This window comes from Lissotriton helveticus, chromosome 8, assembly GCF_964261635.1.
Source record: "Lissotriton helveticus chromosome 8, aLisHel1.1, whole genome shotgun sequence".
NCBI classification, from domain to species: Eukaryota; Metazoa; Chordata; class Amphibia; order Caudata; family Salamandridae; genus Lissotriton; species Lissotriton helveticus.
The window spans coordinates 244,864,711-244,882,115 of record NC_136069.1 but is presented as its reverse complement, the minus strand read 5'-3'; the positions used below and the strand labels follow the sequence as shown (position 1 = coordinate 244,882,115).

The 17,405-nt window shown below is 43.5% G+C and overlaps 1 protein-coding gene across 1 annotated transcript in view; it reads right to left on the bottom strand.

Moving 5' to 3' along the window:
- CNTN5 (contactin 5) overlaps window positions 1-17,405 on the bottom strand; it is a 2,147,338-nt gene that overhangs the window by 62,590 nt on the left and 2,067,343 nt on the right. Inside the window, exon 23 of the mRNA XM_078656993.1 lies at window positions 563-749. Coding sequence (XP_078513119.1) covers window positions 563-749 — 187 coding nt within the window. The remainder of the gene's footprint in view (window positions 1-562; window positions 750-17,405) is intronic.

The window sequence follows — 17,405 nt, the reverse complement described above, 5'->3', positions numbered from 1 at the left end:
TGAGAGACAAATATTCCATTAGGCTAGGGTGTCCAGACATCTTGGATTTGCCATGACAGGCCCGTTTTTTTATCATCTGTTTTAACAGATTTCACTAAATTAAGCACACGCCCCAGTTTTTAGAAAGGATCACTTCAACACACAGAGAGAAAAGCTTTTATTTTACCAGGCTTTTCAGAAATCAGTTCGATGATACCCCTTTGTAAAAGTTGCATTTCATGTATTACCCTCAGGGCCTTGTTTCTGTTTTCTATGTTGGCGAACGCTGTCTTTCATGTCATTCTGTACCCCAGGGTTGATGTCAAATTGTAATCCTACTTTTACGTTTGCGAAATGTCCCTCTTTTTTTGATCTTCAAAATTTGGTAACCCTACATTAGGCTAATCCATGTCGTGATTGACAAAGTCTCCAGACAATGGCTGTGGTAGGCTGGATGAGGAAAGTCAGCGGTTTAATGGGACGGATCAATGCATACTCTATGCATAACGTACTCTATGCACAACAATAGGTCTGTTCGACAGCCAGGATGTCAAAAATCAGATGTACAGAACAGGTTACTTACGTGCTTTCTTGGTCGTCACGCGTACTGCGGTGCTGGGTGGTCCTGATCCCGCCTTGTTGTACGCCCTTACAGTGACATGGTACACCGTGTTTCCTTCTAACGCTGAGAGGATGATGGATGACTCGTTCCCCGCAGTTTTCACCCTTTGTGCTGCCTCTTCTTGCTCCATATCTTTCCAGTAAAAAACCTGCCAACAATCACCATACAGAAGATTAATTCTGGCAGTTATGAAATTTTTCATTTTATTTTTATCATTGGATGTTTGGAAATGACGGGCTTCCCTGAAGTAAGAAGGGCCTGCTGTCACAAAATTAACAGGATCTTTTTGAAATTTGTCAATTGTAGGTCGAGTTTCTGCTTGGGTGCAGTTTTGCACACCACCCAGCTGTCTTAAGTCAAGCATCACATTTTCATGCTGAGCCTCACTGAGTAGAGAGGCGCAACAGCCTAGCGGCATAGGAACCGGTGGCTACCTGAGCAGGATATATACTGGCAGAAAGCCAGCAGTACTTGAGAAGTCAAGGAGAGCTCACCTCTCACAGGTAATCAGAAACATTTATTGTTAAACCTGAGGCGCAGTGAATGAAACACTGGAGAGTGTTGCAAAAGCAGCCTTCCCCTTGGTCCCACATGATCACAAGGCGCGCAATGCGTGTCGGTGTGATGTATTGAAGATGACAGAACACCTACGGAAATCTTGTACTGGGTTAATGTTAGAGGAATAAGATAGCTGAGGGACAGGAAATAAGGGGAGAAACTCACTTCTTGTTATTCAAACGAAGACAGGTTTCTGTCACACACAATTTGCAAAGAGACCACTCAAAGTCACAGCGACCTTATGAGGCGACAAGGACACAGATGTTTCTGTTTGTTCGTAGTTCATCATGTCCTGTGCAAGATAAGTCTATTCAAAATGGGGTAACTTTTATGTTGCTATCTTGCCAATTGTCCAATTAGCACCCCAACATTGCATATATAATCAGGGCATTGCCTAGAATGCTTAAAAGAATTTGTAAAGAAAGGCCTAAAATACCTCACTATTCATTCATCTGATGCTACTTGCAGAATGTGGAGAAATGTCGGTATTGGACTCCTTTGTTGCTTGCATAGAACCCGGGATGGTTTTGTGCAGGCTAAAGGAGGTGGCCACATGGCTCCAGAGCGCAGTAGCCCCTCATATGCATTCCTGCAAGCAAAGTGGTGAGACTAGGGCATCAGCACGCTCACATACATGTTGGTATGGTGGCTTCACAGCATGCAGCACAAATATATCATCAAACCAAAAATTCTTCTTGGCAACTGCATACCAAGCATTGGCAAAGAGAATAGGCCTACCCTTCACAATATAGCACAATAGTTACTTTGTAATTTCTATTTCAAGAAAATAGAAGCACCGTCACCTAAATGTGGTGGCCATGTGCCTGCACTAAAAAAAATATATTTTGAATTTCGTAGCAGGCAGATGTATTTTTAACTGGTACATAAACCCTTCTTAGTTTAATAAATGGCATATGAAGAAGGTATTCTTTTTGGTGGAAATAAAAAGTACTACTGGTTAATGAATTACTGTAGTCTGAAGACATAGTTTTAACTCACAAGGATGACTATAATGTAATAATTGGCAAATAATATAAAGAGAAGAAAACATTGTCAAAGTAATGTATTCGTCCAGCAGCCTGGGCACCGAAATGTAGTGGCATAGCAAAGGGTAGGCGGGGGATACGGAGGTCGGCCCCAGGCAGCATGAGTTTTGGGGGCTGCAGCCTCCCACCCGCTCTTAACTGCAGCTGCTCAGGGGCAGCAGTTGCATGCAGGAATCGCCATCACCCCCCCCCCCCCCCCTTCCTACATTCGACCTCAGGCGGCAAACGCAGGGTATAAGACCTAGCTACGCCACTGTTGAAATGTACTTCTTTTTAGGTCGATAAGAACATGTGATCAGACAAAATGGTGTCACTCACACTTCCTGAGAGCAAATGGCCGAAGTGACCTGGCCCCATGCTGTATGCTGTGGCTGTGGCACGAAGGGAGCCAACTGCTAAAAACACATTCAGGATAAAGAAGGATCAAGGGATGCTTTGCCTTAAACATACAATGTCTAGAATCGGTAACACTTTGTTAAAAATTAACCTTTTAACCCTTGACCTGTTTACCTCTCGGTGGAGTTGTGTGCATCTGGCAAGCAAAACCATGCCAAGTTACACTTGATGTTGTTTTCTGCGGGGTGGCTTCAACAGTCAGCTTTGTAGCTTCCTCCGTTGATTATATGTAATTTAGAAAGAAATCACTGCTGGGTTCATAATTTTTTTAATACAGTGTGGAAGTGTTGCAGCTGTGCCTGCAAACTGCATTTAAGCTTCATTTTACAGCTAAATATTTTAACCATAACACTTTGTTGTGTCAATCAAACATGGCTTATTTATTCCAAAATAAATCATGAAATCAGCATGATATTTTTGTAAATCTAGTCTCTATTAAAGCTAAATTCACCCTTTTTTGTTTCAGATGGAAACGCCAGCAAACTTAATTACTACCTCTCTCCACAGTCACATTTTCAATTGTAAAATTATTCATAAGCTTTGAGACAAAGCCATTATGTAAGACAAACATTTAAGGACCAACAGGATTGTTAAAGCCAAAGCATAGGTGATATATGCACCTTGATCCTATTATTTGTATTTTTTATTTTATGAAGTTTTATATAGCGCAAACAAGATCCTGAGGGATATCAGAGCGCTTTACACAAGGCTGAAAAGCTAACTGGGCCTGGAAGGGAGAGGTAAGAAAGGAAGAGCATCTTTGTTCCTCTGCAAACAATGAAAGAAATCGCTCCACTGGCTTAGCTTCCCGAAAGTTTCTGTGGCACTCCTTGCTAACAGGGCCATGCTATAGACAAGTTGTACTCAAAGGCACAGCAGACCATTCTCTTGCGGCCCGCAGATCTCCCTCTGGGACCCCTGGTTGTAGCAGAGAAAGCTGCTCAAGGACCATTATTTAGTTACTTCTGCTAGTCAAGCAGCATCATTTTGTAATTCTGAGCTTCGTTTCTAAAGTTGGTTCACCTTGTTTTATGAGGACAGGGCTGCATGGCTCATGTGGGATGGTCTGTTTTCTTCACGCTCTGCTGCTTCTTTTCTTCTCAGCTATGTTATATGCTTTAAAAGACTTTTAGTCCAATAAGTGGATGAATTGTTTCTTTTGAATGTAAGTGTGACTGTTACATTGCATAGCTCATTTTACAGGCGGGTGATTACATTAAAGTCACACATTTACAAAAGTTTGAAAGGACTGTCTGAAGTTGAGGAAACAGGAAATTACCATTTAGGTCCAAAAGAGAATGCGCAGTATAACCAGCATGTGGCTCAGTCAGTTAAATGTTTGTTCCTGAGGTATGCCTGAGCAGGACAAGTTCAAATCCGAACGTTGCTAACTGAAGCCTTCCATCTCTTGAGGTTGTAAACTGAATACTGTAAATCGCATTAATGGAAAAATATGTTAATTTAAGGTTTGCAGCACTCAGTACTTTCACGGTTCCTAGGGTATCTATTTAAGGTTAGCTGCAAGTGTCTGCTGCCCGAACTGCTACAGTCCATAACGAACCAGCTGGGCTGATCTGGATTATAACTACTCTTGGGGACAACTAAGGCATTCTTAAAAATAAGGCTGATATCTATGAAATCTTTGATAACTGAATGGTCATATTTGATGTGGTATACCAGGCACTTGTGGTTAACTAAAGGTATTTTAGTCCTGATGATGTTGTTAAAATGCTGTCTTATTTCTACCACCTTCCAGCGTTGTCTGGGCCCCTTGTGACTCATTTCTAAAAAGAGAGGATGTGGCCTAACTGCTAGAGTGGTTGACCTCGAAGCTGGGGAACCGGATTCAAGTCTCAGCAGGGACGATCACATGCTGCGATTCTGGACATTTCACTTAATCTACCTGTGTCTAACAAAATGAATGTGTCCATCTGTAATGCAACTGATGCTTATGTAAAGGGCTCTGATACCTTCAGTCGAACGCTGTATAAAACTCTCCCCCCCAAAAAAGCCAGTGCAGCCTTTCTTAGCGAACCTCGATGTGTTATTAGGTAAATTCAATGTTATAACATTGGGAGTGTGGTCACTAAATCAGACAGTCATCATACCTGTGCATAGGATGAGAATTTGCTAGTCCTAAAGATATAGTCAGTTCAAATTCCACGGCCCCTCCTATACAAGTCGGAATTGGGTTACCTATTTCACATATAATTCAGCTAAATTCCATACATTACAATTGTGCAAATGCCTGTGTAATTTAATCGCCAGGGTGTTCAAAAGTGAATAGGGGAATATCTGGGACCCCCTAGTGTGGCAGGGGTGGCCTTAGGCATGTGCAAGCTGTGCACCTGCATATGGCCGCCAAACCCCAGGGGCCACCACACCAATATATATATCCTTAATATAATAATTCTCTGAGGATGGATACATATTTGCGTGGCGGCCCCTGGCAGGGATTTGGTGGCCTCCGGCTCTGTTCCACTTCCAAACACCCTGACCTCCCCCTCTTCACTGGCCTCCTCGCTCCGCCCCAACCGGACCCCCTCTTCCGGGGCCCCCTACCTACGCTCCCTGCCCAGGGCCGCCATGAGCCGCCCCTGAGTGTGGGGTCAAAGATCGTTGCTCTGGATCCAGGTTTTGCATCGAAATCCCCTGCAACCGGATAATAAGTTCAAACATTGCTGACAGTCTAATGCTTTTTCTTTAAGAACCTCAACAACATTAAATGGGGTATCAATACTATAGATCTATATATCTCGAGTGTATATGTCATTGTAGCTTGTGTCTGTTGCTGACTGAACCCCGGGGTTGGGAGTGGGCAGGAATGCCTGATTTTCACTGCAGCCTCTCCTCTTCTCACTGTTCTTAGTAACCTACACACCCAGCAGCTATAGTGTTAACAGTGCCACTCCCACCTGCACTCCAATACATGCACGTTCACTAGTTGCGGTGATCAGCTCATCTTTATTGTTTTCCTTCTTTTTGAATTTATTTTCCAGTTATTGTCTCTCCCTTTCAGTTTATACCGACTATTATTGTCCTACACAATATAATATTATCTTCCATTAATTACGGCTGCTTCTTTTTTCAAGTCGTCAACCTTTAGTTAGGTGAGTTTTATTTATGCCTTATCTGGTTTAACAAAAAAGTATTTGAGCCCCTCCTCAATTGTAATGTTAACCGTGTAGGATTTCAGTGCAGTTTTAAAATACAGCTGCTTAAAATACACTTGGTAATCGAAGAAAGCATTTTTCTTATATAGTACTGATGGTAAAGAGCCGGAATACAGTGGGAAATCTCTGCTAAATCTGTCTTCCTCAATTCGGCTGTTTCTGAAGTCGTTCTATTAAAAAATAGCTGAAGGTGTACAAACTCCTTTAAGATAACATCAGCCCTCAGCGAAGAGCGAGACGAGATGCTCTTTAGGGAGAAAAATCAAAATATTAACAGTCAGCTTATGCTGATTTATTCTGACTTTAGATCTAATCGGCGCCCCCTCTTTCACGGACGCACAGTGAGGCCCTCTCTCCCCTGGGGGCGGGGGGGGGAGGGAGGGGGGAACTCGGATGCAGTTTCGAAAGATGGAAGAAGCGCACACAGGGCCCTCGGCGTCACAAAGATGTCTGCCGGATGTGGAGCGCATAAACAGGTGTGCTGCACATTACATGTGGAATGGAAACCAGCCTCCGCTGTCTGTCCCCCCAGCCAGACTCTGCCTTTGTTTGTTTGTGTCAGGGCCTGCCTCTGCGTTTCAGGCATGGCGGAATCTGTCTATGCCAAGTAATGATCAGACAAAGGTGCTGCTGTTTTTTTTACATTTCTAGTCGGTATCTTTGCGCCCTGACATTAAAACTTCACATGACTGCAAACATGTTATTTAACAAGTTTGGCAGAAGTTCCAAAGATCTATTTTGTGTTGATAGAACCGGAATTCAGATGAAGAACTATTTTCTTTGCAGTCGATTTGTTTCCAGTCATGGGTAAAGTGGACAGTTGCCTAGAGCCCCATCTTCCAAGCGGCTTCTTGGGAAAGGGATTTTTTTTGTTTTCTTTCTTTCTTGGGGCTTCCGAGGGGTTTATATAGTGCAAACTCGACCCAAAGGTATCAGAGCGCTTTACATGAGCACCAGTTGCGTTACAGACGGACACATTAATTTTTAGGGCGAGACTACTGGCAGCACGCATACACTACTCGCTCTGCAAGACTGCTGTAGTAGACGATGGGAGAGAAGCCGCACCCTCTCTCATACCATATTTTCAATTGGCTTGTGTCATTGTTTTTCGTAAATGCTACCTTCGGATTCGTTACAAGGCTTGTTAGTCCCTCCTTAGTACAGCCTTGTCTTCATTTGTACCCTTCCACGGTAACTGGTCCTTTTACTTCAGTTGCTACAATGGACCTGTTATTTAGTCTGTAAGCACTATTTAATTTATTGAGTTTCTCTTCCTGCAGGCCGGACACGGGCTGCTTCAGCTGAAACCACTTGTGTTTTTTTAAGCAGCATGGTCGCCCCCGTAACATGGGTGCCTGCTTTCAATCACTTTAACCCGGCATTATCTTGTGTCTGTTTCAACCTCCCCCCACCCCCCAGTAAAATGAATTTGGAAATGATTAGCGAAAGTCATGTGAATTCTAGGTAATACATAATCCTGTGCTAATGGTCAGAAGCTGACAATAGCCCATCTGTGTTATATGTCATCTGTACTAAAGTCACCCGACGGGTTGTTTTCAAAAGCCTGTTTTATTAACAACACCACCACCACCATCAACCTCACCAATACCACCACACCATCAATTCCACCACCACCAATACCACCACCACCACCACCACCACCACCACGAATACCACTACCACCACCAGTATCACCACCACCACCAATGCCACCAATACCAAAACCACCATCAATGCCACCACCACCAATACTGCCAATACCACCACCAATACCAACACCGCCAAAACCACCACCAATACCACAACCAATACCACCACCACTAATACCACCACCACCAATACCAATAACCACCACCAATACCACTACCACCATCAATACCACCACCTCCAATACCACAACCAATACCACCACTACCAATACCACCACTACCATACCAATACCTCCACCACCAATACCACCAATACCACCACCTATACCACCACTAATTCCACCACCACCATCACCACCATCAATGCCACCACCAATACCACCACCACCACCACAGCCATTACTACCACCAATATTACCATCACCAATGCCACCACCAATACCACCACCACCAATACCACCGCCACCAATACCACTACCAATAGCACAACCACCACCAATACCACCAATACCACTACCACCAATAACACCATCACCACCAATATCACCACCAATACCACCACCCTCATCAATACCACCACCACCATCAATACCACCACCACCAATACCACCACCAATACCATCACCAATACCACCATTACCAGCACCAATGCAACCACCACTACCACCACCACCAAAACCACTACCACCACCACCAATAACACCACCACCACCAATACCACCAACTCCACTGACACCAAAACCACCACCAATAGCACTACCACCAATACCAACACCACCACTAATAACACCACCACCAATACCAACACCACCAATACCACTAACAGCACCACCAATACTACCACCAACAATACCACCAACAATACCACCACCACCAATACCACCACCACAACCAATACCACCACCACCAAGACCATGACCACCAATACCACCAACACCACCACCAATACCACCACCACCTCCAATACCACCAATACACCACCACCAGTACCAATACCACGACCAATACCCCACCACAAATATCACCACTACTACCAATACCACCACTACAAGTACCACCACCACCAATACCACCAACACCACCACCACCACCAATACCACAACCAATACCAATACCACCACCCAATACCACCACCACCACCAGTACCACCTCCACCAATACCAATACCAATGCCACCACCACCAATACCACCACCAATACCATTACCACCAGCACAATACCAGTACCATCACCACCCATATCAATATCACCAATACCACCACCTCCATGAATACCACCAATGCCACCACCACCACTACCACCACCACCAATACCACCACTAATACCAATACCTCCACCACCAATACCACCACCTCAGCACCTCTCACTCACTAGTAATAGCAGGAGCACTGTATGAGGCCAGAGCTGCAGCCGAGACCATCCCTCCCTCCTTCCATGCCTGCAAAAAAGCACAGCCCACCATGTACCAGGAGGTGAAGCCAGGGCCCTACTACAGCTGGAGTGTGTTTTATTAGGCCAAAGATAGCAATGCCATTACACAATGCCACATTGCACACTCAAAGCATGGAGAGGGGAGGAACTAGCCCCCCCCCTGCTCTTCCTCCTGAGCCACAACAGTGTAATCACAGAGCGAAAGGTGTTGGAGTGCTTTGTTCGTGTTTATAGCTCGGATCATATGGAACTCTCACTTCACACTTTGTGTCTGTGTAATTTACAACACTTACACATCTTCTTCTCTGCACTATTTATCCCTACTTTGAAGATATTGCATGCCAGTCTCTTCCTCTGATATTTACAATCTAACAAGCGGTCGAGAAGGCCTTTATTGCAATGCCATAGGTCTCGCATGTGCAAGAGTTTAATCTATTAGTATTGTAAATGGCAATGCCTTTTATTTATGTTTTAAAACCCAAAACATAAATAAAAGGCATTGCTATTTACAATGTCAATAGCTCAAACTTGCATGAATGAATGAATGAATGCAGAGACCTATTGCATTGCAAATGCTTGTTTTGTTATGCACGGGAAGATGAAATGATTTGCCCAGAATCACAGAATGTTGAGCGTCCCTGCCGAGAGTCGAACTTGGTTCTCCAGCTTCAATGCCCACCGCCCTAGCCTTCGGCCATATCCTCTCCCCAGAAACAGCCTCTTTCCCTCCTTCTGGCTTCCTCTTCCTCAGAGTCTGTCTTTCTCTACCCAGTGTCAAGCCTTTTGGGCCCCAACAAATACACATTTTAGCTTTCTTGTGTGAAACCATTTCAGAAAATGTAACCTACAATTCAGTATTATTCAGCATCTTACATGCTTAATTTAACAGAAAATGGGCAATACACTTCAGTTACTCTGAACCGGGGGCCACAAAATATCTTATGCCAGGGGTTCCAAAAATCCTTATGATGACACAGTTTCAATGGATTTCTCGTAGAAGGTGTCAGGGGTAACCAAACTTGCTATAGGCTGATGGATTTCATGGTGCTGTAGGTGTTAGATAAAAGCAAGTTTGAGTACAGTCGAATGAGTAGGATGCAACTAGATATGGAATTTTCAACCACTCTGTTGATGTAGAACCTCATTGAAGGCCGGTTTGAAATACAGGCATTTAGGAGATTCTTTAACTGTAGGTAATATGCTTCCATCTGTAGTTAGAGGGTAAGTCTGTTTGGGCCGTAAGGATCTGCCACCATAGGTTAGTCTACAGGAGCACTGTTGAATTAGGTTAGCCATGGATCTCTGGTTTCTGATGGAACATAATGCAGTGCGCATTTCTAAAGTCGCTCAGGACCAATAAGCTGTGGACATACTCCATAGACTTGAGACACACATCAAAAAACAATCCCCAGATTTATGGTATGTTGGGATGGGTGAAGCAGGAGAGCGGCCTAGATTAGAAGGCCAGTTGAACTATATGTTTTATGAGTTACATTTGGAAAGAACCTAATGGCATATGTGACAAAGCAATACGATTATCCTTTTGCCAGCGGCGCTACAAACCTAAAACACCCTGAGATACGGGAATTAACAGAGGTGAGCAAAACACAATTAAAACAAGTGCAATTGGTGAAATCCAGGGAATTCTTCTATGCTGATCTCTCTGAAAAAATGCAACTTCTGGACTATGCTATTGTCCTGAAAGCAAGGGGACAGGTGCATAGCATTCTGGTTATGTTTTCATGATTAGCTCAAACACCAACCTATCCATTTGTCCAAAGCTCAGTTAACCAAAAAAGAATGTTTTGGTATGCGTGGGAGGGGGTCTATCTACTGGGTTGTGTGTCATTAGGTCAGGAGCATGCTACATATAGGGTGAAAAAAGCACATATTTATCTGTTCATTTCAACTGACCAGAGGAGCTCAGTTTTCCACTCCTAACAATTAGGAGTTCATTGAAAGAGCTCCAGGGTTGCACATGATGTTCAGCAAAGAAAACCCAGATGCACATATGTCCAGACTGCGCCAGAGTGCACACTCCCACAATACCATAGGGAAAGGAAACTCAGGCATATATAGAGCAGCCTGAAACTCAGATTAAATGCAAGGGTTTTTGTAAATGGAACACAAATACCAGTGGGGTGGATGTATGACAGCAGAGATACACAATAATAATCCATTCCGGTCCACTGAAAGTTGTTATAGAAAACCTGAAACCATTAAAAGAATTTGAAAATGTCTGAATTTGTGGATGGGTTCTAGATTGTGGTATCTCTATTTAATTGTACGTATTCCTTTGTTTACCATTGTGGGTAGAAATTAGATTTTTTTTCAGTGTAAGGAAATACATCTTTTTCCAATACCACCCCATAGTTTTGGACTGATGCTGCTGGTTTTTACGAAGCTGAGAGTGCACCAAGGTCTGCTAAACATACCTCAGTGCCAGTTTTCTAACGCCCTACAAAAATGCATGTTGAATTGGATACCCCCAATTTGCATAGGCTGACTTACTTATAGGTTCTTAGTATATGGCACCAAGGATACCCAGGGCAAGTAAGACATGTTGCCCCTCACCCCACCCCCCAGGGCTGCAGCACTTGTTGTGCCCCCCTGTGTGAGACACAATACAAAATTGCTCCTATCCTGCCACTGCAGCCTGGAAGAGCAGTTTTAAACTGCTAGTTCAACTTTACTATTTAGGCCAATGGCAACGCCCCCACTTTCGGTAACAATATATGCATGTCTCCCCAAAGGATGGTCTAGTGAGCCCTGATGCACAGACTAAGTTATTAAGTAGGACACATGCTTTTAATATGTCATGAGAGCAAAACATCCAAATTGTCATTTTTGGCTGTGGTAAACTTAGTAGCCCCATTGGCAAAAGCAGAGTTACTGTCTGACCCCTCAGCCCAGTTAACTTCAGAATAGGAAAACTAACATGGGTACTTCAACGTATCCAATTAATTGTGGCATTAAACCACACTTGATTCCCAGGTCGAATATAATATCACTGTTATGGAAAGATAACTTTTAGAAAGTTGCCACTCTGAAGCCCACTTTGCTCAGTGGTCTCAAACGGTTGCTGGCCAACAGACAGCATTATGCCCTCCTGGGGAATGACTCCCCGGCTCACGAACAAAGGTAGCCTGCTACAGAGGGAGGTGTTACCTTCCCCTTGCAGGAAGGTACACTCAGGGTGTTGGCCCAAAAGGCAAGCTTCAGAAGTGTAGCTTCCTTTGGTGGGCAAATGGCGATCACACTCCTTTGTTGAGGTAGACGGGCTGGGGGACAGAGAGTGCAGACCAGTGCCCAAAATGGTTTTCCTGTAGGCGTTTACTCCACAGGTAGCCACATCTCTAGGGTGGGCTACTAGGCTCCTAGCATTCAAGAAGGGTTCAGGCATCTAGAGAGTGGGCAGAACAGGGCACACTTGGATTGCTAGATGCCACACATAGCCAGAAGTCATTACAGGGTGGGAGGGATCCTGGTATCCTATTGACTAGTGACCGCATCATCCCCGCAGGGCACTTTCTGGGCATAAATATGGCACCCCTGGCACCCTGAGCTAGAGAAAGGACCGAAGAAAAAGTGCCCTTCTGATTCCTGGACCTGGCAAGAGAGGCTGCACAGTCCGCTGGACTGCACCTAAACCCAGGGTTAGGGAAGTGAGGACTGTGCTCTTGGCTTGAGTAAAAGAAGGTCCTGAGCACCAGACAAAAAAAAGTGACTCCAAGGGTCACCCCGAAAATTGCCTCCAAGGGCCACCCTGAGAGACCAATACCTGACAACCAAAGTTGTACCCAAGTCTGCTGGACTTATGAGTGTAGTCTGAGTCCAGACTGATCACCCCCAAGGAACACAAACCTCCACCAAAGGATACAGATGGACCCACTGTGCACAAAGACCATTGCACTGCAGCAGCTGGCCTTTTGATGGCGTAAAGAGGACTTTGAGAGACACCGACCTCTAGAGCAAAACTTGCCCCAGCCTATCTGGGGACTGAGGAATAACCACAAGGACACCCATGTCGACCGCACAACACCCAGAGTATCCTCAGCATCCTCAATCCCCTGCATCTGGACCACTCCATTAAAGTCTATTGTGGTTTTCATGTAACACGTGGAACTAGACTTTAGACTCCTTTGGTGAACAGGTAACATTCTAAATACCTTCTCCCTCGAAAATCGGGTTGCCCAACTATGGGCGGAGCAGTTGAACACAACGCTTTCAAACTTTTCAAAAGTATCTAAACTTTATGGTTACCAATGCTTGTTTGACCTTTGGACTAAAAAGCTGAGATTTATATTTTTCTCTAAAATCTATATCTCTGCAACCTTCAAGTGAATTTTGCTCACCTTAGTCTCTAAAAATTCATAAAACTATAACCTATTTGCATCTGCCGCCACCTCCTGCTTTTACCTGCACTGCAGTCTCTGGGTGACAAATTCAGGGATCGCCCTGGGCGGCAAAAGCTCCTGCTACTCCACTGTGAGTGCAGACTTCCCCCTTATGCAGGTGCAAGTAAGTGACCCCACACACATATGTGGGCCACAATCAATGTGGCTCTCGAGGGCTTCTCTATCCATGCGCCCACATCATCATTATGCCATGAAAGTAAAGGGTTTCTTGGTGTGAATGGGACCACAACCTAAGCAGGTGGTAAAGGTATGCTACAGGCTCTGTGTCGGATGTGGGAAGCTAGTGAGAAAGGGGAACCTAAGTACTGGTGGGGTGGGGGATGGGGCACTGCCTGCTCCCCAACACCCCGCCCAAAAAAAAACCCAGAGGTGAAACAGTCTTGGCTTCTGCTGCAGCCAAAGCCTCGTACAACATTACTGGGCACAATTACTGCCTGGTTAAATCATGTCTGGTGTTCCAATAGGAGAAAAACCAGGTTCCGGGACACCAACCCACTTGGAAAGAAGTAGAGGGGAACCGCATACAGTAATTCCGGTCTGCCTAAGGCCGGTGTTTGCAGCTCTCCCAGTTCATTTCTCCACAAACAAAAAACTGAAAACTACTGTACCTTAACTCTCAAAATCCTGATTCAATTACTAAAAAATACTGTAATGGAATTATAATGACAATATTCACCTTGAAGCAAACCAAAGTCAAGTTACAAAGTCCCTGCGTAAATGCAATGGCGAAGCTTGCTAAAACGGTGCCATATTCTGTATCAGCATAACGGATGTGAGCGGATACATACTCAATTGAAACACGCATCAGTATGTGTCTTCAATTGAAACACGCATCAGTATGTGTCTTCAATTGAAACATGCATCGGCATGTTTTTTTTAAATGTGCACAAAGATGTTTTGCACTTTAATCTCTGCAGCTATTGAGCCATTTGTTCCACTGGAACATGGAAGTGCTTTCAGCCATTCGATTTTCAATCTAGTAAGGAAAATTGCTTAAATTAATTACCAGCATTTACAATGTTTTATTATATAGGTGCTGTCTCTGGAACACATAAAATTATATATGGTATCTGAGCATGAAACATAATAATATTAGTGCTCGAAATGGATACTTAATCCATGCAATTTAAAATCACTAAAAAAGAATTAGGCAGGAGTGACATACATTGTTTAGAGCTGGCAAGCACTTAACTGTCGCATAAACATTTGCGAGCTCTCTCAGAATCGAGCATTTCGCTAACAGATAGCGCCATTAACACTTTACAATGCATATAAGGGAGTTTCATTCATGAATTAGCATGAAAGGTTTTTAATCTCCTGTGAATGTACTACGAATTTTGAAATGAAATGCTGGTGAAATCAGCCTTCTTCTTCTGAGTGCTGGAGATCATGACCCACCATCACTCAAAAAGCATATTTGCTCCCATTGAAGCAATGGATTTTTAAGAGAGCTGAGTGCTTTATCATCAGCAAATTTAATTAACTGGAGAGAACAATCTTTCCCACCCGAGCATTGACCAAAACATTCTCAAAACAAAACAAACAGAGATAAACTTATATTGAACACACTAAAGCAAAACTGTTTCCAAAATAACACGATTCACAATGGGAAGAAAAAAGTTCAACTTACATTTTGTGTATGTCCAATGCAAAGTTTCTGATTATTAGCATTAAGGTGGACTTGTCTAAATATCTGGGGAGGGCAGCAGCTGAGGGGCTGCATTACTGGGTGCAATGCAGCTACATCACCTGTTTTTAGATATGTGTATATACAGCTTTAGCTGTCACCAGAGATTATGCGATCAACACACAATAAACAGAGGTGGGGGAGGGGCAATAGGTCAGTCCTCTTCAGACACTGGTTATTGTAAGTCGTGTTCAATTTTTGTATCTGGCTAGTTTAGGACCCACTGGATGTTCCAAAGGATACTCCTTGTGTATATAATATTGCCGCTGCACTGAAATACAACCGCTTCATTGATACGCCAAGTGTTAGAGACTGCATAGGGAGAGGTCAGCTGTTGCAATTCAGGACTTTATTCTGCTTCTGTGGAGGTGCCAGGGCTTGCCTTGGGCCCACCAACTCTGAAGAGGCAGTAAAGAACCATAACAGGCGGACCTGTGTGTGAATTTCAGAAAGGCAGCACCGGCTCTGCCTGTGAACCACATCCCCTGCTCATACACTCAAGGCCCCGCCTTGCCCCCCCTTGCAACAAACACCATCCCACTTATGCACAAACCTTGCTCCTCAACCTCTATTTTGACCCTGGATCTTAAGAGATTGGCCAGTGATTGGCAAGGTAAAGGTGGTAATAGGAATGCCTATGATCGATTTGAAATACAATGTCCTGACTAATCCCCTCTTCTATGACACCAGGAGAGGACACCGGGTAGCCTCAGAAGGCATAGCTCAGCTGCCACTGTAGATGGCATTGCAGAAAGGCAACATTGGCCGGCAGAGAGACATGCCTCTGAAAATGCAGCACAGTGCAAGTGAAGAGTCCTGTCTGGCCACATTTCAGCTGTCACAAGAGCACATATGGAAGTCGCCACTGGGTTGCTGCTCCTCCGAGTCTGCAAAGAGACTCAACTAAGAGAATCAAACAAAAGTGAGAGCCTTTCAGACTCCTGGTTAGAGGAGTCCCCCTCCCCCCTTGCAGCATGGCAGCTCTACCTCACCCTACAAATGAACACTAGCTCTGGCTTTCTTGTTATATTTGCAACACTAGGTTGGTTGTCCAGTGAAATCTCATATGATAGTACATGGTTTAGAGTCTTAACTAAGTGGACTTTCCCTTATTCCTTAGAAATCATCTCACTCTCAAAAGATTATTTCATGGGCTACACAGGGCATTTCAATTCAATTCTTTATTTTGATTCATTTAGAACCATAAAAGATACATATAAAATCACATTCTAATAAGTGAAATCGATTTATAAAAGATATGAATACTATACATCGCAATAAAGGCTTTCAGGACGAATTTGTACAGTGCAACCATGCCCCTACTACAGCCAATAAAACTATATAATATGTAATAAATATCTAAAATACAGGCATTTATATTCATAAAAACATTTTGTTCTAATCCAGTGACACTTGTCTATTTGTTGTGCTTCCTTGCAGGGTCCCTTTATCACTTGTTGGTGCCACAAATTCCATCAATACAGGTCTTGTTTCGTAATACCCATATACCACAATTCTGTCCTAAATGTACGTTTCAACTTCCCAAGGCATTAATAAAACAAAGTGCTATGTGCAGAATTAAGGTGCTTGTACAATTTTCCTCTGTTGTACTATTGTTTACCAAAGTATTCACATTTAGGACTTTAGTTCTACTTTGGTTCTCATAAGATTTACATTGAATAGGTACCAGCTTATGCCAAAGACAATTACTTGCAATGAATCCTTTTTCAAAATTCTTTCTGCCTCTTTGCAAATCCTGATGTTTAAGTTTTTGCAAATGGGTATAATCCATTTCTTCCTCAGTGTGTTATACGATGGGAAGAAAAATAGTACATGCAAATCATTTTCTTTGGCTTCACTTTGACACAGAACACACAGTTCATTACTTCAGCTTCCAGGCTTACTACGCCATCTAGATCTATTGACATTTGTTTGTAGCACCTCATACCTAAACTTTACATATAAGGACTTAGCTAATTGTGGGCGCACCTCATCCATAAATGGCTCAAAACTTGGTACGTCATTAAAGAGAAGAAACTTGTGTGTAAGTGACCCATTATTAGAGCTGTGCAACATACTATTTTGGATATAAGCCCAAAAAGTTGATTTTACCAGATTCTTTGATATTGGTATCAGCTGGGTCGGATCTTCCCAAAAAATGCGATATACCTAACTTTGAGAACCAAGAGGAAATATGCTTAAACCATGGAATATCCCTACTCCTGTCGTTCTTTAATATCTCCTCTAGACCTTCCCTATATTGTTTCAGTTCCGGGGTTATCCAGAGTCTTACCCAGAATAGGAGTGGTCTTAATAGTGTGACGTGGTCGGTGTGTTTAACATTCAGATCCATGGTAATTGGGATCAGGGGAGTTCTTATAGGGAGACTTAATATTATTCTATAAAATGTATTTTCACCCAATTCAAAATTCTTTTTACAATAGGG